At 41.9% G+C, this 25088-nt stretch overlaps 1 protein-coding gene across 4 annotated transcripts in view; it reads left to right on the top strand.

The window, feature by feature from the left end:
• Positions 1-8966: 8966 nt before the first annotated feature.
• Positions 8967-25088, top strand: part of lnx1 (ligand of numb-protein X 1) — a 35726-nt gene continuing 19604 nt past the window's right edge. For 2 of the 4 annotated variants that reach the window (XM_067597595.1, XM_067597596.1), the window contains exons 1-2: positions 8967-9484; positions 14248-14774. In XM_067597595.1, coding sequence (XP_067453696.1) covers positions 14320-14774 — 455 coding nt within the window. In that variant the 5' untranslated portion in view covers positions 8967-9484; positions 14248-14319. Of the gene's footprint in view, positions 9485-14247; positions 14775-20619; positions 20778-25088 lie in introns of those variants that run through there. The other 2 variants (XM_067597597.1, XM_067597598.1) reach the window with 1 other exon arrangement.

Genomic DNA, 25088 nt, shown 5'->3' on the forward strand with positions numbered 1-25088 from the left:
AGCATGTTATCATGCTAATGTTAGCATTTAACCTTGAGCTGCCAAGCTGTAAACTCTCAGTCTTGTTACAGTGTTATATTTGTTATATGATAGTTATTTTATACACGGAGCCATTTTCCTCTATAACAAACCCTTTTACTTTGATTCAAGTCATTTCTCTACTAACACCTCCATACTTTTACATAAATAATTGCAGGACTTTTGCTTGTAACTGAGCATTTCTACAGTCTTGTTTTGCTATTCTTTGTTAAATCTGCATGCAGATTTTTTTGGCCACTTTGGTTCAGCGGAAACAAGTTGTGAACACAACACTAACATATCATCACCTTTTAAGTTGATATGTTGAAAGTGTTAGCAAATAGTTGCTAATTTCCACATCCATCAGTACAAGAGCAACATTATCATTCATGTGGAGTCGTGTTTCTGTCCACCTGGGAAATGTAAGCGCAATATTCACTCTCCTTTAGCTCTGTGTTTTCTCTTAACCAACTCCTGAGGGAAATATCTGGCTTTTTAGCTGCTTAGTGCTCCATTTATTTACCAGCTAGGCGTTAACGGTGTCTGTTTGCCATTTGGTGGTGAGCAAGTAGCGTACAGTGGGTTTTTAGAGCTTTTTCTCTGAAAACAGCTGCCTGCTGCAGCCAATGACACCAGGAGAACGTTGAGAGTGAACCAAAACTCTAAAGTTGTGGATCAGACACTAAACAATGACCTAAAAGTCACTACAAAGCACTGTAAAGCCGGGAGGTGCTGCAGAGTGGCTGATAATTCAACATTACACATTACACATTACACGTCATTTGGTACATTCTTATTATGAAAAATATTGATTATGGCCACTTTAAGTAAAGGATCTGAATGCCTCATACAGTTCATTCATTCTTATTTCTGTCTCAAATAAAATTGGAAAAAATTATATGTTGGCTCACATATTATTCTATTAGGTCTAATTAGGTGAGATTTTATTACAGTCACAGACTAGGGGTGTGCCCGAATACTAATACGTTATTCGGCAAAGCATAAATAGTGGGCTTTTTACGAACATTTATTTCGTACAAATATTTAAAACTTATTTGTGTTCGGGAAGAAAAAAAAAAAACATGTCAAATACTAGCGCGCAGGTCAGTTAGATCGTTATCTCAGTCTGTCTCCTCTGCTCCGCTGTTACTGTATCAGCAGGTCTTAATGAGGGGAGTTACATCCACCTGCTGCATGATGAACATTTCCTTATTTGGACATCACTCCCAGAGTTGGGGGTGTTCCCCAAAGATAAAGCTGAGCTACTGACACATGCAAAGTGCTCCCAAGGAACCAAGGGACTCTCCATAACGTGTTGTTCCCTTTCTCCTTTCCACAAAGTTAGGTTGTAAAAAATAAATGAAAAGTGAAAAGCAGGAATCGCCTTTGAAGTTCTTCCCTACACGTTACACGCTGTGCTGTATCTGTGTTATGGGTATATAAATAGGTAGAGGTCTGTCTGCTCGTTAGCAATGCAGTCATTTTAGCTCAGTAGTCAGCACAGCCATCTATGATCTGGGAGACTCCAGTTCAAGACCCGGTGTGGGGACCTCCTTCGTAAGATAGTTTATTTATTAATACTTACTTCAACACTTTAATATCATAAAATTAAAAACATAATAGAAACAAAAACTGTATTTTTACACCTATTTCTACTCTTATTCAAATACAAATACAAATACAAATAATTTTGTTGTCTCAACAAATAGATACAAATACAAATACTGGGCTCTCTGCACATCCCTATCACATACAGTAGGAGCATAATAGTATGTTGGCCCCTGCCTTAATTATATGATTTTGTCAAAGAAAGCACTTAATATAAGCATAGTTTGCATCTAGTAAATAACAGTAAAACTTAATACTGAGCCAATTCGTAATAGTAGTAGTAATGCTAGTATTCAAAGCAGTGTATATTTTAGTAATACAGATACAGATGCTACAGTACTGTCTTACATACAGGTGCTGTATGACATCATTACTTTTTCAGTATTCTTTGACATAGCTGGTGTCCGGGTCAAAATGAAGCTGTAAAATAGAGCCCTGAGGCTGAATGAGAGCCATCAAGATGCCTCACATCAAAGACTGAGTTAGCCACTGGTGGCCAGCTTAAGATCAGAGCAGCTGCTGTGACTGGAGCAGTGAGGACAACAGCCAGAGCAACACATCAGACTCCTATATAGCAACATGGAGAGACAAGCAGTGTACAGTGAAAATCAATACAGCACAGAAATACTGCAGCAGTAGCAAAGCTTCACAGACATGCAAAACAATTGGTCAGAAAACAGAGGAGCAGAAAACAAACCTGCACCAGGTATCAGTGTGGCACCAACAAGCACGAAGATCATGCAAAGAGGCATGAAATTAGAAACATATTTCCATGGCAACAGATGGACAGAAATAATGACCGTCACCACTGGATGACAGAACACCCAGACAGAATAATTACACTTATGATTTTATATTAATGTGATTTTCTATGGCATGTTCCCGGCAAGGTTTCATGTCTCATTCTGAATACATGAATATTTCTCTCAACAAATAAACATGTTGGATTTCACTGTACTAATAAGTTTTTAGAGCCCCTATGGAAGTTAGCGCCTGCAAAGATCTAAGGCTTTTTGGACGAGCAGCTAAGTGATCACAGTAGGGTAGAGGGAGAGGAGGAGAGATTTGTGAATATTTATAAAGCTTAATTCATTCAGCGCTGAAAAGTCCTTCCCAAAATGATGTTGCTTTCAGAAACACTAAACAGAAACAGGCCCTCAGAATTGCGTCTTCTTTGACAGGTTTTGCGGTTTACTGCATCATCTTGTATCATCACTGTGTCATGCTAGGTGCTCATGCATGTTGATGCAGGGTTGCATGGCAGCGGAGTGGAGTGACTGTCTAATAAAAGGATGAGAGGATTACGACCGTGATGAATGAATCCGTCTGTTCACATTCTTGTAAGTCCTGGTCATCTGGACTGTTGCATCATAAGCCCAATTTAATCACTCCAAAATAATACGAAATGATTGGAGCAAAACCAACATTGGCCATAACAGGCCTCTTTTTTATTGTATGCTGTAACCTGACATGGTTGCATAACCATTACTAACATCATGAAAGATGGACAGAGTGGGAATTGGAATGGATGAAATGACATTTCTCAGGTGAGGGTTTTCCTGGTAGGAGGAGACGTTAAGGTGATATGGGGAAGCGGCCTCCACAGATCCTGATGTAAATGTCACGGAAAATTACAGCATGAACACTCTCCGCTTGTCGTCTATTCTCAATGGACTGAGCGAGTTTTCAAAGCTCTTCAGAGGCAAGGAGGTCCTGCTGGGAGATTGAGGGCTTGTCACGGACTGTCATATGGCAGAGATATCAGGGTTTCAACAAATGGAGTGACTGATCTTTGCAGTTTACCTGAATTTGTTAAAGCCCTGGAAAGATCAAAAGAAGTATTGTATGCTACATGTTCCCTCACACGCTTTATTCAGTCACCTAGAAACAAAAACTTCTCTATTTAATCTATAAGACATTTTTATAAGCCTCCTCCTGTTACACTCAGCACAGCCAATCAGGCTGATCTGCTGTTACGAAAGGCAACTTCTGAGTGACATACGTGGTTGTCAGGGGTTGCTGGTAGCCTCTCACACTGGACTGGGATAATGAGACTGTCCTGCTGTCTAGCATCTGTGGCCCTGCTCTAGTTTTCCTTCGACACACACACTTCAGTACACACATACAAATACATATACACACACGCATACATCCAGGCTTTTTATTCACTGAGAGGAAGAAAGCATTGAAATGAATGTAAACATTTTAGCATTGAAATTTTGATTGATGGTTAATGTGTGTGTGGAGTCCTTTAGGTGTCTGCCTTGTGAGTGTGTGTGTGTGTGTGTCTCAATGCTAAGGTGTAGTTTTGGCAGTCGAGAGATTAAGCGCATTCATCTTCATTTGCTGGCTGGCGTTAGCTGTGTTACCTGCTGGAACAGCAACGCTCTGCTTCCCCCCTGAGACTCAGACCACCGACTCGACTCTGAAAACTGTCTCTCTCGCTCTCTCTCGCTTGCTCTCGCTCTCTCTCTCTCTCTCTCTCTATCTGTGCCCTCTTTCATTTGTCTCTTCTTTGCTTCTGATTCCGTATTCTGCTCAGCATCTGTCCCTCTTGTCCCACATGTACAAATGTCTCCCTCTTTTGTTACAATCTGGCTTGGTGTCACTGTGACATTTAACGAATAGCATAACAAATAAGACTATCCATCCCATGCACTTTGAGTGATATTCACACCAGTGATTACTGCTTATAGAGCAGCTGTCAGACACGCATGCATGTTTCTGCACACATACACCCATGCAAGGCACTTTTCCCTGAGTCAAAAGTGGAGCCCCTTTTGACACTAGACTAATGACTTATTGAATATGTCATTATTCCCTCATATTATTTTGTCAGAGCTGAGGAAATTAAAATCGACTGCCCTACTTTATCACCATGCCTTTTTGTGCAAATGAGACCAGCAGTGATAAAAGAGAACTGCAACACTTAGATGAAAACGCTCCAAAATTCATCCTTCCTTTTTGATGTCTTGTCTCAGTGTGTGGCTCCAGACTGAACAGTGTTAGAGGAGGGTGGGGTTTGGGTTGGTGGCAGTGGGCCAGTGGTGTCAAGGCAGAGACTAATGGATGAGCTCCTGTCTGATGCGTCGCTTTTTTGTGTGTATAAATGTGAAAGTGAAGCACATGTGTTAGTACGTGTGGCTCCCGGAATGATGGAAAGCCACATTCTATTACTGTTACGAGTGAAGGGTGAGGGAAACAATATCAGACGGGAGCACTTGTGTATTTCAGATGCCACTTTGAATTAGGTAGCTGAAGATTATCAGGAGAAATTGAAAGTGTTTGACTCAGGAAATTCATTCATGAGAAAAAAACACAAAGTGAAACGGCACTACTTTTTTTCTGATATTGAATAAAATGAGAAGAGGTACAACAGAATGAAGAGAGAAGAAAAAGAAAAGGCGGGATTAGAGGTGGTATGGGGATAAACCAGATAGAGGAAAAAGGACTGTTGTGTTTCAAGGGCCTGCAGTGCAGACAGGTTGAAATGCATGACAAGTGTTTCTCATTCTGATTGTTGAATAATTACACAGAATATGACACAGGGACCGAGTCTAAAAGCATTACCTTTGTTTGTCTTCTGTACCCAACCAGTTGGGCTAAACCTCAACAAGCTAAATCTAAAAATAACCACATTTCATCACAGAGATACAGAAATACAGATAATAATGAATCAAGTTTACAGTGAGAGCCACTGTAGACCCAGATAGCAAAATTGCTGTGGCCCAGATCCAGCCCACACCCGACACTTTCGGCACTTTCGGCACTTTCATCCGGCCCACATACCGCGTGGAATGATGGCACTTGAGCAGTCCGCTCCTGTTTCCCGGATCTGGGCCACAAGCCATATGTCAAACAAGAACAAACCAGATAAACCAGAACTGGCTCACATCCAGAATACACACATCTTCACCAAAAAAGGCCCACATTTGATTTGGGATATTGGGGCCATGTTTGCTATTTTACATGTGGGCCATTTCTGGCTCACATCCATTTTGTCTGGGCCAGAAGAAGGCCGGCAGTGCCGCATCATTGCCTGAAGTGGCCCACTTCCGTAGGCTATCTGGGGAAGTCTAGTGTAATGCTTCAAAAAACAGGAAATTCTGGTATTTGTTAAAGTGGATTATACTCTCATATTTTTGTCTGTTAGGAATGATGATGATGACTTACTCACCAAATTCCATTGTAAAGATTTGGGAAACACAATTTTCCAGGGAAGGAATGTGAGCTTTCCAGAAAACATACATAGAAGTTGTAGACCAGTTAGCCAATTAGACAACTCCCTTTATTGTATAGTTTCAGTCAATAAAAACTACAGATTGTGGGACTGGTCATGCTTAGAAACTTGCAGACACAAACCATATGCTCACGTTTACTCCAGCCTTTCTGTGCACAAATTACGCGCACCAAGCTAAACTGAAAGTGAACCACACCCTCATACTAACATAAACAAACCAGTGCATACACATGATCATGGCAGGTAAGTCAATCCACTATGTTATGCATGTCATTACAATAGCAACAGGCATTTTTAGGCGACTACTTTCCCCATTTACTTTTGGTAAACACAAATACTGCTTTTACTTTTGCTTTACAGATGCAGGAATTTCCTTTTAATATTCCTACAACCCTTTTCTTGTTTAATGTTGTAAATATGGAACTCAGAATCACAAAAAAAAATTATATGTCCATTAAGAAAAATCCAGTGCTGAATTACTTACTAAAATGCAGACATCATCCAGCTTAATAGAGGTAGTAAAAATATAGTATAATGGTTACATTTATACTGAATCATAGTCCAATAAGATTATTGAGTGCAGCAAGGTCTCAAGGTAGTATTTTGTCTAAGTATAGTTGGTGAGGGCTGTTTGAAGCTAAATCATTGCCCTTTAAGAATAGGCAAAGGGGAAAAGCTTAAAATCATGTTTTGCTTTTGTGTTTGACAAACCTTGCTTTTCTCTTGGCTCACGACGCACAAACACATGCATCTACACACAGTCAGTGCTGAATGATCACATTAGAAGGACAACAAGGAGGCCATCTCTGTGGTGATGGCGGAGTCGTCTCGCTTGTGTCTATTTGATGACCTTCCTTCTGCCATTTGCCTCTTCAATATTCATGCTACAGGTACGAAGGGCATTTGCATTGGTACCATGAAATATGGATGCTGTGTGGAAAGAAGAGGGATGACCGACCTTTCTCTGCCGCATGAGAATGAATAGAGAAAGAAACCGATGAAGGGTATTTCAAAAAAGTGAGTTATAAGGAAAGTATCATGTCTTTGTATTGCCCACTTTTTTTTAAATATTCTCATCTGCCATCTGAATTCAAATCATTGCCAAGGACTTAGAGGAAAGTGTGTCAGAGAAATGTGAAGCACAGCTAAGCTGAGAAGAGATAGAGGGAGCAGCAAAGTGTGAGAGAAATAAAAGAAAGGAAAGGAAGTGTCCTAAAAAGACGGGGGGAGATTGGTTTCACCTGCACCACAGTGTTTAGATAAACTCCAGCAGCAGGGAGCTGAGGACTCAGCAGAAATGAAACAGGATGCAGGTTCAACTCAATACTTCAAAGAGAACTTAAGAGTTCAAGAAACCCAAAATCTTTGAATCACTGTAGCAATGCACACCATATAATTTAGCAAATAAAAAGCATTTCCAACCATTTAGCATAACATGCTGTATTAGTTGTTGAGAAGACAAACAAGAGAAAAGACTGAGTGGAAAGGAAGTGGGAGGGATGTGACAGCTGTAAAGGTCACCAGGAACTGCTCTGCAATTTTTGTGTTCATCAACCTTCACTCATCCAGTGAATAGACTGTACTCGGTCTGATTGTTCAGTGAATGGGAAGATATACAATTTACAGATACCTCTGACTCTCCAAATGTAAAGAAACATAATACAGACAATCAAGAGTTTCTGTTCCTGTCTACAGAACACTTGGTGCAGGAGAGTTGTGATTGATATGTGAGCTGAAACTGAAATCAAATTTACTTGGAAATGAAAATGGGAAAAACAAAACAACCTTAAGGCTGCGTGTGTTATGATTGATGACTGTCTGGCAAATGTAAAAATCGCCTGCAAATTACACAAATATTTCATAAAGTTACTGGACAGGTTTCTCCTGTCATTTTTTAAATAAATGTCCTCATTTTGTCATTTAATCATATGCCATGCTAGAGGCTCTGTGAGGCTGTACTTCTGTGCATTTAGCTTTGAGCTAAATGCTAACATTAGCATGCTTACAGTGACAATGCTAACATGCTGATGTTTTGCGGGTATAAAGTCCACAATGTTACCCATCTTTGTTTAATGTGTTAGCATGCTAACATTTGCTAATAAGCACTAGACACAATGAAATGTTGATCTGATATTGGCACTAGATGAAAGAGAGATCACCAAAGTCAGTAGGCTTCATGGGGACAATGAATATCTGTAATAAGTTTAATGACAATTGATCCGATAGGTATTTCAGTCTGACCCAAAGTGATAGAGCTATGCTGCTATCATGGCTAAAAAGTATCATATTAAACACTGATTATATTAGTGTGCATTAAACCTGATGTTAACTAGCAATTAACACATATTTAGCAGGTTTCATTTAATTTTCCTGTATTTTGATGATGGATACACTTGAGTCATTGATATTCTGTGGCTGAGTAACTGTAGACTGTGTTTTTATTCTGCACATTTATATTCTGCACACATAACAGATACTGACAAAGAGGCAAAACAGGTAGTGCATGATCATATAGATGTGACTCAAATATAGGTACGACTGTAAGTGCTTTAAAGATTCCCTACATATTGGATAACTTGTGATTCAGATCTGCTTGCGTCACAGAGTGACTCATCAAGAACTGTCATTTTGTGTCTGCAGTTGTGTTTGTCTGGAGCACCTGTGGCTCGCAGTCTCAGGGTTTAAAGAGCTGAGGTAAGAGAAGCCGAGAGGGAAACCACATCTGAAAACGAGGATAACAACTGTTTTTGTACAAAGCCGGGGTCACACGCACATAAAGCAGCTATTGTCAGAGAGAAGAGAAACCACAACACAAAAGAAGGCCCTATACAAGCAACAACTATTATAATGTCTGCATGGTACATAGTTTTCAAAATACTTGCTGTACATGGTAACATTACCTAATCCTATGAGACATGTTGTCATTTACTTAGATTATGGGCTTCCTGTTTAAAGAACATAGCGCAGTCCTTGTGTTTACGTAAATGGTCTGCAGGAAATCAATCCTGTAGATGTATGAAATGTTTTAGTGAGTTATTAAATTTTTATTGTGTTATAGAGGGGGTCCCGTCAGAATTTGTAGCTCAAGCTGCTGGTGCCCTTTTGCAAGACATTTCAATATTTCATTACAAAAAAAACCCATTTGTTATTGGTACACTTTTGAAAAATGTCTCAACTGCTTTCATAACCATCTATTCTTTTGTTTCCTAAGGCCCCTCAAATTTATAGGAAATTCTAGTTTCTCCCGAACTCTCAGAGCAGGTTTGGACAGTTCTCTTGTTTACTTTTTCTCTGGCTCCGCCTCTCTGCTGTCTCACTTCCTGATCACCTTGGCCTGTTAGAGGTGAGCAGGTACTGAGCTCACACAGCAGCAGTCTTCCTCATTTTGGGTCGGAGAATTCCCTCAAGACCAACAGTCGGATAAAATTTCTCCACTGAAGACCGACAGCCAATCGGCAGGCTCAGTGACCGGGACAAAGTCCTCTTCTCTGAGTCATTTAATTCTCCTTTCCCTTCCTTCCCCTCCACCTCCTCTTGGAATGGTCTAATGTTACACCCTCTGTGAGGATTTACCTGTTTAGGTGAGCTGCACTACTGAAAGTGAACGTCGCTCATGGAGTAAGTATTATACTTTCTCTACTTCAAGCACAAAATCAAAGGCTTTTTTATGATAGGTATCTTTGTTACTTTTCTTAAATACTTCAATAGTTAAACTTTAACTTAGTTAGAAGTCGTAAAACATTGTTCCAGTGCCTGTTGCTGCTCTGTGTCATTTGCATGGAATTTATTTGCACTCAATCCCTGTGTGTTAACTTCACACGTGTGTGAGAGATAGATGTTTAGATTTGCTGTTACCTATGTGTGTGATTGCTGATCTTAGCGTCTCAGTTGGTGTTCAGTACAATCTGTGCTGACCCAGTCAGCCATTCTGATATTAGAGACACTTCACAGAGCTTCACATCTGCCTGCAGCTGTTCTCCCAGACTGAGGTGTCAGGCCTGGCTCAGTCTCACCGTGGAGATAGCTATGAACTCAGAGAGCACAAACATACACATACATGTACATAGGCCTGATGACAAGGGTTATTGAAAGGGCAGGAATTATGCTGCTCTGATGCTCCACATCCCATATGTTCGCTCTAAATGGAACTAGATGTGCTAGATTTGAAAGACTTTTAAAATATTAAGTTGTGGTGTGTTATGTAATAGTATCTGTGTGTCCTGCTCTTAATGAGCAAGCTTAAAGTCGAGATGAAATGAAAAATGCCTTTTTAACCCCTTTAAGATCATATTCCCGGTTGTGTTGTGCACCAACTCCATTTCTTGTATTCTTATATTAAAATTCTGTTTCTTTCTGTAAAACAAAATATGATGTGTGTTTATGCAACCTATAATATTATGACATCCACTTATCGATCAATCTTCAACTTTTAACGGCACCTCCCAACGTTATGTCCCGTCTGTCTGTCCTGTTTCACTCGAAAATACGTCACGATGCGGAAGTTAGATTCTCTCGAAATGCCGTTTCATCTGGATTCTAAACCAGATGACTAAAATAACAGATACTGTGATATGCTACATAACCGCCATTATATTTAACATACAGGTAGGAGAACCTGACTCATGAATAGATTGCTGTGAGTATGCATAGTTGAACACTTATTAACACTGTAATTTAGGTCCTAATTATTCATACAGACATTCAGTCATTCGTTTGTCCAGTTATATAGAAATACTGATTTATACTACTTTTATTCCACTCTTTGTTTTTTTTTATATGTACTTAAGCAGATGTCATAAGAGCATGAAAAAAGAAAAGCTTGCTGGAATTCTCTCCATTTCAGAGACATGTCTGGACAGAACAGCCTATTGTGCCAAACTCCAGGCTGCCTCATGTTCATTTGTCAGGGCTGTGTCTATTGAGCTGCTTGGAGCAGCGGGCTACCCTGATAGTCAGTACTATTTCAAGATTTTTTTATGATCTGATGATGAATTGATATGTTGATGAGTAACGTCTTGTTCAGCACTCCCACTCTGAGCTGTAATTGTGTCGGTGAGTGTGGGCCTCAATACCATGAAACTGAGATTAGTTTCTTTTCTATATGAATCACTGAGCAGTTTATGGTTTTGACAATGAGAGACCGCACCTGTCACAACTACAATAACCAGGTGTTCTCTGCGTTAGTTAAAATGAAACTATGACATGAATTTCCTCACGTCAGCACAGTTCAGTGCGTTGCAGTGCATAAAATAAAATCTGCAATGATTAACAATGATGTTATGCAAAAGAAGGCCGTGTCACATTTTATCCAGCGCACATGCAGAGGTTTATCTGATTTGGCAGAATTAGCCTTTTGCTCCAAGGGTGTGTTTGACTGATACAGATATGATTTGATTTGTCCTTGTGAATGTGAGGAGTGGATATGTACATAGCAACATGCTTGCTTTCAGTGTGTTTCAGTGTGATTCAGTGTGGACAGTGAGAGTGCTGACACAGACACACTTCTCTTGTCGTTGGGTTGTTTTTCAGAATCAATCGTTAGGAAAAGGAGCTGACATAGCAAAGCCTTATATCATTATTAACTCGTCCAGTCATCTCAGATCACAGGAAAGTAACCCCAGAGTGTATAAACAGTCCTATTTACATAAAATGTGCAATGTGTGAGGAAGAAGGTATAGGCTATCTTAAACAAACAAATCTTCTGGCTCTCAATAGTTGAAAAGGGAGAACCTATTGAACCAAGACTTGACATGACCATGGTGTTGTATGTACAATCCACACAGCTTTTTCTTTCATCTTGTGATCAAAAATGAACTGGAAAAGTGAAAAGAAAGATTGCTTTGCAACCAAACTAAAAACCTCACATTTCATATGCTTGTTTGTATATTTGCCTGCAGAAGTAGCTATTAAAGTTAAGGCTGATTCTCTATATTTTTCTTATTGTCAAAAAATCTCATGTGCAAAGCCAAACCAACAATGAACTGATCTTACTTACAAGTATTGTGTGTGTGTATCCAAAGCCTGATATATCTTATTTCTCTGTGCTGTAGACCTTCATTGTTGTCCAAAAACTGTTAAAACACATCAATGAGCCACACCTTTGCACTGGGTGACATGCTGCTTTGCCCCGAAGATAATGGTTATAGTAGTTTGTTTTGAAACGGCTCCAAAGAGTAATAACAGCAATCCAGCCTTCAGTCTCTGGAGAGAAGTTTCTTGTACGGCAGACGCCACTGTGCATGCTGTGCTGTAAATTTCTCAAAGAACTTCAGGACAAAGTCAAGAGGTTGTGATATGTAACACAACAAGCTTGCAAAGCACTGTAAACAGAACCGTGTTCCCGCACATGTGCGGTGGCGTCCGCCTTACACAGAACTACTCTCTTGAGACGTGACCACTGTTATTACACTCTGGAGCCATTTCTAAACAAACTATAGCAACCATTGCTTTCGGGGTGATGGAACATGTCACCCAGCGATGTGACTCATTGTGGTGTTTTTTAATAGTTTTTGGAGGAATATATCAGGCTTTGGACACACACACACTACTTGGAAGTAGGATGAGTTCATTGTTGGTTTGGCTCTGCACATGAGATCTGTCGACAATAAGAAAAATATAGAAAGTCACCAGCCTCGTCTTCTAATAAAAACTAGAAGTATGTATGTGTTAAGATTCACTGGTATTGGGTGGAGAGCAGCAGTACAACAGGACTGTCATGGCAGTGTAACTTCAAAGATCAGGAATGAGTTGGGGAGTGTTGATGCTCTGCAGGCATGGGTGTGTTCTCTGAAAGTGCTCGTCTTTACGAGTGGGTGTGTAGAAGCATGCACGCGCGTGTGTGTGTGTCCACGTGCATGGCTTTGCCTGTAGGTACATGCATTTGTGTACAGAAAGCTTGTTACTGTTTCATTCCAAACTCAGATTATTATGGTTAAACTGTTCCTGCTAGTCTGTAAGTATCTGGGCGCTGAAGATGTCATCCATTTTGTTTCAGGCTACTAAATAGGAGTATATTCCAATCCTGTTGCAATATTCTTATTGTTAGTGTGTAGTTATCTTTGTCTCTTTTAACACCAAAGTTTCCCAGGAGAAAGAAGAGAACAAAGTTAAGAAGATTATCTTATCCTGTTCAGATCAGGAGCTGCAGAGAATATCAAACCACCTTCATTTTTCATTTTCTTTAGCTTTGAATCACTTTTTTTTTTTCATTTTCTGCTCCTGCTGGCAGGTATTTGCTCTCTCTCTCTCTCCCTTTCTGTCTCTCGCTTTTCCTGTGTTGTGATGAAAGTGCTCTGCTCCATAGATCAGGCCAGACCTCAGACGCAGCAGGTGCCACAGTGTGTGATGAATCAGCCGTGTCACTGCAGCTCGCTGTGGGAAAGTTCATCTTTGTTAAGACTGCTCAGCCTCTACTTATTAGTCGTCCCCTCCCAGAAACACCAAAGACACTGAGCTTTTATGGCAGTCACAACTCGCCATGCTCCATTCTCACACTGTGTGGCTGTTTGTTTTGACAACTCTGCTGTTATACATGTGCCGTGCAGCATTTGTATGCATTAGCATATTAAGATGCACATCAAAGTCTATTGTTTATTACACTATTTAGCACAAGAGCATGGGAATGTGTCCAATTAAAACAGAACTAGCACTTGGATTACATTTGTATGTTGTAGACTCCAAACAAAGTTCTGTTGTTGTTGTTGTTTTTTAACGATATGTAGTGTCTCATTAGTGACTCAAGTTACTCAATAGTGGGTCCAGAAACAAAGCAAGTGGAGCGCCAACAAGATGGCCGTTGCCAAGGTGACGTGTGTCTGACTGAGCCCATCTGTTCGCGTCCATGTGCTCAAGGAGCCTGCCTGTTTTGGATATGACGTGTACACTGGCACGCTCGCAGTGTCAACACAGTGTAAACCAGTGTGGCAATAAAGAAAATGAAAAAAAACCCAAACTGGCATGTTTGAAATCATGTCACATCCCACAGTGGATTAACAGCAATGTGTGTTTGTCACGCAGTACAGTCAGTGAGTGCCGGAGACTTATCTGTATCTATCTGTCTCTGCACTTGCCGCTGAGATGAATGGTATTGATATTCCTACATCCAGAGAAGAAATCTCAGTAGTTCGATATGACTTCTCTGTGCTGGAGGGGGGGCGGGGGGATCAAATAAACTGAGAAAAGAAAAAAAGTGTGTAGGACTGCTGCACACATCATGCTGCAGTTGTTCATGTGTGTGTGAAAGAAAAACAAAGAATCCCAGCATTCTCTCTGTCTCTGCTCCATAAAAAAAGCTTATGAATATTTTCACGCCCTGTTTACTTGACATGATAACCGTGACTGCTGTCTCCCTGTCTTACACTATGTTTCTTTTCCTTACAAAGTTCCCCACAGATGTCTGCTGCTAATGACCTCCCCACTGGATCCAACAAGACATCCCGAGTCCTCCACTCCAGATGAATATCCAGAGAGACAGTGGACAGCTTGAACTTGCCTTGGCGATGGCTGAAGCATCGGCACCACCTCTTTCCCCAACAGAATATGGACTGTTGTCTCCGCCTCCTGATCTGTGTGCGTCATGCGGCCACAGCCACCAGCTGGAGGAAAACCACGAGTACATCTACAAAGATGAGGTGGACGACGACCTCGTCTGTCACATCTGCCTGCAACCGCTCATCAGACCCCTGGACACGCCCTGTGGACATACCTACTGCCAGGAGTGTCTCACCAGCTTCCTGCTGGAGAGCGACTTCTGCCCCGTGTGCCGCACGCCCCTCATGCTCCAGAGCTGCAGGAAGCCTAGCCTGCTGGTGCACAAGCTGCTGGACAAGCTGACCGTGGCTTGCCCCTTCACTGACCATTGCACTGAAATAATGGCCCGTGGTGAAATGGAAGACCACATCAAGAGCAGGTAGGATGGTAGAAACACAGTGTAGTTTATCTCAACACTGCTTTACCAGCCTCACATAGTAGAAGCAGTGTGCATCTTGAGACATTTACAGGCCTTAAACTGTGTATTTAACATTAAAGAAACTAAAATATAAGCAGTGCTCTTATACAAAACCAGTAAGCATTTCATTTCTTTCTCTCCTATTTACCCTTGATTCTTGCTATCCAGTAAAAGCTGCAATGACGTGCTGTAAACACTCACTCTAAGATTCCCACCCTCTTCTGCCCGTTGTCATTAACCCACAGCTCCAGCCCCAAAGGGGAAAGTTCTTCCTCCAACCAGGCTTTCATCTAAACTAGGCCCAGCTTCTGTGTTTATATATCATTAAAAGGCTGTACTTTGGTTTCTCTCAGTGTGGGTCTGTTTTCATTAATGCTCATTAACACTCCCCTAGTCCAAAGGCCTCTGATGATAATTAGTGCATCTCGCCACACATCTCATACACAAGCAGCATATCTGCATTTCCTATTCATCACGCACTCTATAAAAACGTATTTTCTTTCTCCACCACCCGCCGCCTACACACCCACTCCCGTTTCCTCTGCTTCTACTCCTTTTGCACCTTCTTTCTTACTCCATCTTTCGTTCTATCCCTTTCTCTGCATTGCTCCATTGTTTCCCAGTCTTTTCCTTCATGTAGTGTGAATGTTATAATGAGGTGTGGAGCTCTGAGGCCGTGTCCCTGAAGGATTCAGCTGCTCTCCCATAGTTAGAAGGTGTTATCTGCGGAGGTGAGAGGCCATGTCCAGAGAGACGGCTCTACACTGTGTGCAAGGATGTGAAAGGGTTTCAGTGAAATACCCATTTCAACATTTCTCTTCTGTTCGCTTCTTTCAATACCGTTCAGCAATTATGGCTACTGTTTAAGCAGTGCAGTCAGTTTACCTTTTGTCGTACATTTTATGTATGTGTTAAGATTTGATCATGAACTATGTAGAAAGTTCAAGTCACTAAATGTGAGCAGGTCCTTGAGATGCATGTATTTCTGAAATGTTTGTCATTGCAGAATCCGTAAAACATACATTTTGTCTGCAAAAGAAGCAGCAAGTGTGCGTTCCAATTGGGTGCTTGAACTCAAAAAAGACAAATCAGCTCAAATGTAATAAAAGGTGGCACACAATCAAAGCAGTCAGCATCTGTTGAGATTCATGATTCATTAAAATGTCATTGCTGACATTTTGGCCATGTAGGCCTTGCATTGATAGTGTTAATACTGCAATACTTAGGCTATGTTCACATCACACGATGAGTAGCCCAAATCTGATTTTTTTCATATCAGATCTGGTCCACTTGCATATGTGGTCCTGGATCTGATTCATAACTGATCTATGGTAATGTGACCGCTGTCAGAACAGTCAGATCGGAATTCAATGGTTTTTTTAACATCTCACGTGCATGTGCATATTGCCTGTCATCATTATTCAGTGTTGGCACCTCATAGCTTGGTAAAAATAAACATTTCGCTGTCTTGTTCTCATTGTCATCCTCATCATCTGTATTGTCTGCCAACCTCCACAACAAATAATCCTGGACATGTATGCTAGCGCAGCCATGTCATCCATGTTTATGATTTGACTGTTGCACAAATGACATTATTGTTGTTATTCTTGTACACATGTGTCCACATTTCAGTTGTGTGACAGTTTAGGACCTCAGTGGTGTTCACACCGGAGCTGGATACATGTTACAGACAAACCTGAATGTGAACCATCAATGCAAAAAGATCTGCTCTGACTAAAAAATTGGAATTGAGCATTAAGGCCCGTAATGTGGATGTAGGCTTATATGCAAGACAATCAAGGTAATGATTTAATTCAACACAGGTGCACAGCAGACTACACCCAAAGGGCGTATTAGCTCTCAGATAGCTACAAGGGGCAAGTAAAGAGACAGAAATCATTTTTGTTTGGCTATATTTTGTGTGATTCTCTAAATGCAGGGGTGGAAGAAATATTCAGATCCTTTACTTATGTAAAAGTACCAATACAGCTGTGTACAAAATACTCCATTATGAGTAAAAGTCCTGCATGAAAAATCCTACTTAAAGGACCAGTGTGTAGGATTTAGTGGCATCTAGCAGTGAGGTTGCAGATTGCAGCCAACTGAACTCCACTCTTTGATTTCTGGTGAAATATCGGATCATTTGAACATTTATTGAAATGAAACCATGTGAGAAGTTTAGAGTGAAAAATCACTATTTGGTGGAGCTGTTAACAACTCATAGACATCTGAAATGTGACCCCGACTACACACTGCTTTTTGTAAGACGTCAAAAGGTTGGAAACCACTGGTTTCATCTTTAACAATGTGTTGTATTTTAAAAGCTTGTTATATTATCCTTTGTGTCAAACCTTCATCTGAAAAGTAACTAAAGCTGTCAGATAAATGTAGTGGAGTAGAAAGTACAATATTTCCCTCTGAAATGTAGCAGAGTGGAAGTATAAAGTAGCAACAAATGGAAATACTCAAGTAAAGTTCAAGTACCTCAAAATTGTATTTAAGTACAGTACTTGAGTAAATGTACTTAGCTACTTTCCACCACTGTCTAAATTTGTATAATGTCAGCTGTGCTGCTGGTTTAGGTTCTCTCAAATATGACAAAAGCTAAAACATGACTGTCATAGAAATAAGACGAAGAAGGCCATCAACGGTTTCACATACAAGTTTGTTTCCTGCATATGACACCATTCTCCCCCACCATATCTGTTGATATTTTGGTGCCCGTGACGGTAGAGGACACTGTCACTGGCCATATGCCAGAATCTGGCAACAGGTCAGGAGTTGTAATGACTGAGACAGCCATGCCATCTGGTCACACTCCTCTAATCATTCATGACCTTTATTGGCCTTTGGATGAGGAAATTGTCACTCTGGACACAACTAGAGCAATCAAGAGCAAAATCCTAAGCGTTTGATCAGTGGCATTACTTTTTTTTGTTGGCTTTGTGATGTTGTCCTGTAAGGGCTCGCACAGAAGTCAGCCAGGGACTTCCCGCCCGCTCAGGTAATTTCTCTTCTTTATCCGATTACGCATGTAGCTGCATGTGCATGCACTGCCAGTAATGCTTAAAACAGTTTTTTTTACAAGCCTCTCACTCTTATATTTTTTATATAAGCCAAATTAATTTACCCAGAGCTCCAAGTGTATGTTTTACTGATGTTCTGCCTTGAGCACAATAGAGTTTTTTTCTTTTTTTTTTCTTCCTCTTGTTTTTTGTGAAAATGTACTTCTTTTCAAATATACTTTTAAGCTCACAGAGGAATTCTTCAAAGGTTGTGTGAATATTTAGAAAAGGAATGAGCATTCCTTGTAGTTACGGTAATTTTATTCCATTTACGTTTCCTTGTTACTTCTGTATGTGACCTTCCTTTGTGTATGTTTGTATAGAGAGACCTCAATACTTTATTACAGCCTTTATGTATTATTATATCTGATGTAGTCTGGCTTCATTTCTAAAGCATCAATGACATATTTTTCTTCAACTGATATTACATTCAAGTCCAGGCAGGCCGTCAATTTACTGTCATAACACATTTCTTGCTAGGGGAAAAATTTCAAGACTAAAATGTGCTGTATCGTGGAAACGAACCCCACATTTGTTGCTTTGTTTGAGGTTTAATAGCATCATACACGTAGCCAAATAACAACCCTGCTTTGACTTCACATCAGTATAAAGAATTGGCTGTTGTGAGTGAGGAATGGAAAGGAATAATGGGGCTGGAGTATTTGTATTGTGTATGTTATGATCTTGTTTTTGTGAGTGTGAGTTAATGTGGTAGTGTATGAAACGACTCCTGTGGGGCAGACTGGTTTCTGTTCACAAACTGCATCCTGTCACAATCCAATTACATTTCCATTTCCTGCGTGCCCTGTGGTCTCGTTGCTGTGCGTACTGTTCAAATACCGCAGGACAACTTATGCCTCAGTATGCACAGACACACACAGACACACAGACACACACACACACACACACAAAAATTCAGCATGCCTGCCTCCACCCATGAAATATTCATTCAGACAGGGTATTTACACTAGTTAAGTGTCTTTCTCTGGGGTAGCAGACAGCTCAGTGCTATGAAAATCGGATAACTGTGGGGGGAAAAAGGTAAGTAGAGGAAAACAAGGACAGAAAAGCAAGAAGGCAAATGAGAAGATGAAGATAAAGGTCAGGAAAAGTAGAATGTTGTATCATGCTGGAAAAAAAAGTGTGATTTCAAGACTTGACTGCATCTGGAAAGAAACAAAAGAAAAAGCAAAAGGGACTGAGGGTGAGATTTGACAGGTCAGAATGGAAATAGATTAGGAGTGCATTCTTTAGCCACTCTCTTGCTCTCTTGCTTTGTGTTTACCACAGAAAAAGACAGAGAGGGATGGAAGTGAGATTACAGGAGAGATGAAAAAGATAGAAACGGATGACAGAGAAAAAGAAATCTTGTACTCGCCTTAAACAACCTCATTGCAGTTTCCAGTTGAAGCGTACCTTGCTTTTGTATTCACAATCACATCACACCTTCAAGTCAACACCTAACATCTAACCCAGTCCATCAACACACACGTCTCCCCCAGTCACTTCCCGTCTGTAAGTGCTCTCCAAGATCCCTGCACAACCAATCGAAATAGGATGTGATGACAGAAGGGTTTAACCTTTGGTATTGTGCATTATCTATCCTCCTTTTATATTTCCCTCTGAAATTTGAATGGATGTATGAATGAACGTATGAATGAATGAATGAAATGTGTATTCAGACAGTGGTTCAGTTAAAAAAAATCAATTTTTTTCATCCCTGTCGTTTTCTTCCATGTCACTCAGAATAACAAGCTCCCATCCCTGCAAAGATTATTGATTTGCCGGCGTGTTTTGGTCATGCTCTGTCTTTTTTTTTCTTTCCACACATGTAGGCAGATTCTGTTGAGTGATCAGACCAATCTGCTGCACAGGGAGCAGTCCATCGTTGGAGAGGAGGGGTGAGGGTTTGGACAACAACATATTCTCTCCCTCCTCTCTATCCTCCCCTTCACGGGCCAACGTATGTGCAGGCAGGGGGAGGTGAATGCAGAGGTTGTACGTGTGTGTATATGTTTGAGTGTGTGCATGTGTGCGGGTGTGTGAGATGGTGGGAAGGCAGAGCCAATCAGAGCAGCACCAGGTATCTCCCCCCCTCCTGTCTTAGTTTGGTCTGCTCCATCTCCCCCCTCAGTGGTTTCTGCTGCAGTATAAGTCACAGCCTGCGCTGTTCTCTCTGACATACACACGCGCGCACACACGCATACGCACACACCGAGAGAGGCAGACATGCACACACACGCATACGAGCGCAAATCCTCTTACAACTCGCCACTGCCCAGAGCAGATTAAGGGGCTGCACATCTCAAATTGTATTCCAAATGTGCCACCTTTGCATGGGTCTCCTTCCTCTTCTTCTTGCACTTTCTCCTCTTCCTCCTGTGCCACAACGGGACTTCTCCTCTGCACCTGCTTCTGCTGCTTCTTCCTCCTCCGCTCCGTCTTCAACCTCTGGCAACTGGCCCGTTTGCCTCTGCAGCTGAGATGACCAGGCAGCCAGCCTGAGGCAGAGGAAGAAACTGCCAAGCTCACAGAGACAAAGATATAGAGAGAGGGGAGGAAGACAGAGGGACAGAGAGAAGCTGAAAAAGTAGGAAGTGAAGGATTAATTTCTGATCTGAGGGCGCCTCTGGAGAGGGAAGGCAGGCGAGCTATAGGGGGGTCAGCACGGCCAGGTTTGGAGAATTGGAGGTGGAGGAGGAGGAGGGGGAGGAGGGGGGAATAGAAGACGAGAGAGCTTCAGCGCAGAGAGGAGAGAAAGGGGCAAGAAAGGGGAAAAAGAGGAGGGAAAGAGCCCAGCGTTGACCATGAAGGCTCTGTTGCTGCTGGTCCTGCCCTGGCTCAGCCCGGCCAACTACACAGACAATTTGGGCAACCTGCACATCCTCTATTCTGAGCTGTGAGTACAACACTCAGCCTCCTCCTGCATCCTTTCACCCACATCACCCCATCTCCTCCCCATCCATCAACACTCCATGCTGTTAATGTTATTCTGCATTTCTGTGACTGATAGCAGGGACTTGTTTGTGTTTTCATGCAGTACGTTCATGCATATTTGTCTGTAAAGCACTGTGTTTACATTTGGATTGTCACTATAAGAGTTCAAGTGTGCTTCTGTGGAGTGAAAATGACCACAGAATTGCTCCCTGATGCTGTGGTCATTGGTTGCTGTGGTAGTGGGATGCAGTAGTGCTAGCAGGTAAGGCTTTGTGCTGTCCAGGACAGTTTGGATGCTACAGAGCGGCACTGCAGCATGGCATGTCTCTCTCTCTCTCTCTCTTCCACTCTCTCTCTTCGGCAGCATGTGTGAGTGTGTCTGTGACTACTGTATTGATCTGAGCAAAATGTCAGCACGCATTTGCTCACAGCTGTAGGCTTTAAACCCTGTGTGTACGTGAGTCTCGCTGAGCATACGGACAGATGTGGCAACGCTCTGTTTGTGGAAAAGACTTTCACCTCAGCTTTAAAAATTCACAGCTGGCTACTCTCCTCTTCCCTCTCATATCGCATCTGTTCAATATATATAGAATGTTTTGTATGTATATAATCTTTATTATCATTAATGTAAACATAATCAGCATTAATACCAAAACAATTACGTATAGTAACATAAAAACACACCTGTTAGCGCACGTTTTCACAACATTACCTTTAATTACTATTTCACTGTTAACAAACAGCAGTATGTCAGGTTTTGTTGTTGAATTGCGACACCATGGAAACAAACCTCTTATCTGGTGTCATATTCATTATGTGTGTGTGTCAACAGTAGCGCTGCATCTAATGATTATATTCATTATCAGCTGTTCTGTCTAGTATTTCTTTCAATTTATCAATGAATCTTTTATCCAAAAAAAAAAAAAAAATAGTAAGAAGTGGGCATCACAGTTTCACACAACTCAAGCTGCTGTCTTCAAATAGCTTGTTTTGTCCAAACACTCCAAAATATAACATTTACAGCGATTATAAATAAAGAAAAGCAGAAAATTCCTACATTTGAAAATCGTGGACCAGCAAATGTTTGGCATTTTTGCTCGAAAATTGACTTTGATGAATAATCAGCAGAAGTCAACAAAACAGCAGACAAAATATGACTGTCATCTTTATACGCTACACTATACATCACGCTGTCTTGGCTCCTCTATCTCAGACTGTGTTTTCTGGCCCTCAGACTCTCATTGTGTGGGAGTTAATGTTGACTATATTCAGAAGCTCCATGTGAAGCCGGGGCTCTCTGATCCCCGAGCTGGGCTACTGCTCCACTCTCCAGTCGGACGGAAATGTCCCATTATGCTGCATGAATACATGGAACAATAGAGCACCTCACAAATCCCCTCATTTCATTGTATGCTCTCTCCACTGAGTGGGGCTTTAGCTCCTGCAGACACCAAGAGCCCGTGGTATTGGGCAGCCATGGATGCCAAAGAGGAGGGAGAGAAAGGGAAAGAAGGGCGACGTAGGACAGAATATGTTGGAGGAAGAGAGTTAGCAGAGATGAAATCCTCACATTTGATTATATGGAGAAAGAACCGGGAGGAGGAGAAGGAAAGGAGCAATGCAAAAAAAGAGTGGAAGTGAAGTGGATAAGCAGTTCAGGGAAGTACAGCAGAGAGGAGAGAGGAGATGAGAGGAGACAGGGGGGTATAAGGTCACTTCCTGTGCTTGCCTTCCATCTGGCCATACATACAGCTGCCATGGTGATGGCACCCAGCACGCCCAGCATGTGGGTCATGTGAGGGGTGGTTTGTAGATAAAACGCTCAGATTTTCCTCCGAGTGAGAAATATTGACAGACAGCTTTGTGTGTGTGTGTGTGTTTGAGTGTGCGCTTGTGACAGTGAGGTTTTTTGCTGATTATGACATGACAGAGAGAGAAACCAGGAGCAGACAAACGTGGACGTGGTGTTTTTCCGCCTGGCTAGAGAGCGGTGGCACACCATTTGTCTTTATCCATACCGTTGACAGGAGCAGCCTCCCGCTCCCCCCTGTGTGACCACCGCCTCTGCCTGCTCCCTCTCTCCGCTCGTCTCTCTCCCTCCCCTCTTCCTTCTCTGATGTCTTTCAATTTCGGTGATTACTACAGTGAGTTTATATTGCGTGGGAAAAAATGAGAGTGGCTGCAATCTGTCTTGCTCACACATAAATGCACGTACACACTCTTGTATACAGACGATATTGGCTATACGCGGGGTGTAGATGGAACTAACAATGCAGCGGGAGAGTAAATGTTTCTCTGTGATGAAATGCTTAATATGGTTACTGCCATTTTACTCTGTCAGCACCAGCCAATACAAAGCACACACACACACACACAGGAGCGCACTGAGATTGTGATTTTACTTCCTAAGACACATACACACACAGACCTTGTTTACCCCCCACCCCTCCCCAACCCACATGGCCTCCCCTGCTAATCACAGTGCAGTGCTGTAGAGCATTAATGATTAATCTGAGTTCATTTCTGGTTCTGGGCTGAGATGTCTTAAACACTATGATTAGCTTAGCTTCCGTCTTTTCAGCCCTCATCTAGGAGGTGTTTGATCATCAAGAGCTGTGCGCACTCCCAGTGCTCCGGACATCTTCAGCATGGACGCATCCTAACAGGATTAGCCACCCGGCCGCCACGCACTCACTGGATCTGAACAATACCAGTCATTTGTTTATGCCAGTCAAAGGCAGCGCGCCATGCCATGCCCTCTTCTGCCTCCTGTCCACTCCAAGTGTGGGGCAGGCTTCACTAATTAGACTTTTGTTTGGATTAAATATTAATCCCTGTTCAGTAGTGAGGCAGCTCTCCCTGTCTCATTGTATCTAGCAGGCCAGAAACACAGGGAAGGCCGGGGGGAGAATAGATGAGAGATAAAAAAATCAGGCTAACAGCCTACTTCCTACCCTCCTGCACAACTTGCACAGCTCTCTAAAAGGAGATAATACTAAATCACCTTAATTATTTTCTTGTGGGATTTACAGTATGAAGCACATTCAGTGAATCCACCGTGGCAGCATTTATATGCATGGGTGGACAAAATCTACAAGAAACACAAGTGTTAAGCGGCGCACACTGCTCACACAATCAGACACGAAACAGAACATGGGGCAAGGACACATACTGATCACAAACAGACAGACAAATGCATAAATCTCTCTTTACGTATCACACTTCACATAAAACAAATATGCACGGAACAACACACCGAAACACACATTTGACTATGTACAGTATAAATGAAGTGTGAGCGACACCTGTGTAAATACACAGTCGCAAAAGAACAGATTAATTATGCATGTATTCATTTATTCATGAACAGAAGTGAGTAGCGGGTCAGAGTGTTTACTTTAGCAGAGCCTTCCTGTCAGATGTCTCTCCGTTCAAGCAGAAATGCGGCAAGGTGAGCAGGTATTAGTGTCGGCATGCAGAGGAGCTTTAAAGATGGGATTGAGCTTGGTACGTTGTGTTTTATAATGAATGCATTTCAGCTAAACTTAAATATATGATATTTGTTTTCCGCAATGCGGTGCGCTTTCATATCTGTGCTGAATCACTTACATCAAGTGCCCTACTTTTCTTAGCTATATCACTGGAGATGGGTGTATTGTGAAAATAGGTGTCTGTTAACCTTTGCCTCCGACTGGCTGGTATTAAGCGTCTTTGAGGCTTGACGTGTTTAACATGGAATATTTTCTACAGTCTCCTGTCTGCAGCAGGCTAATCTGCGGGCGAGGTTCCATATGAGCGGCCTTCGGAGTGGGGAGCCAGCAGAGTGTAACTGACAGCAGAGAGGAGAGCAGTGCGGAGTTAATCTCTCACGTGAACAGTGCCCTAAGGAGTGCCAGGGCTGACCAGTGCTGGCTGCATTTCAGGCAGTTGTACCATGGCACGTGGAGGTAGAGGAACCAGGACACTGCCAAGGGCTAGTGTGGCATAGAGTGAGAAATATAGGCTAAAAGGTGCCAAGAGCAATGTGGGACAGCAGCCTAGTGGGGATTCTCTATGATCATGTACTGTGGTGCGGAGGGGGATTACAGGAGTTGTCTGCACTTCAGTGAGAGAAATGTACACATAATAATTCACTGCAGGACTGGAAAACAGCCACTGGTGGGTTGGACATACAGTACGTAAGGTGCATTAGTAAACTGCGATCCAGCTCAGCCAGAGAACAGAGAATAAATCAGCTCTAGTACTTCCCGTGCTCTTCCTCCCCGTGAGAGAG

This window comes from Thunnus thynnus, chromosome 8 (genome assembly GCF_963924715.1).
Source record: "Thunnus thynnus chromosome 8, fThuThy2.1, whole genome shotgun sequence".
Lineage (NCBI taxonomy): Eukaryota > Metazoa > Chordata > Actinopteri > Scombriformes > Scombridae > Thunnus > Thunnus thynnus.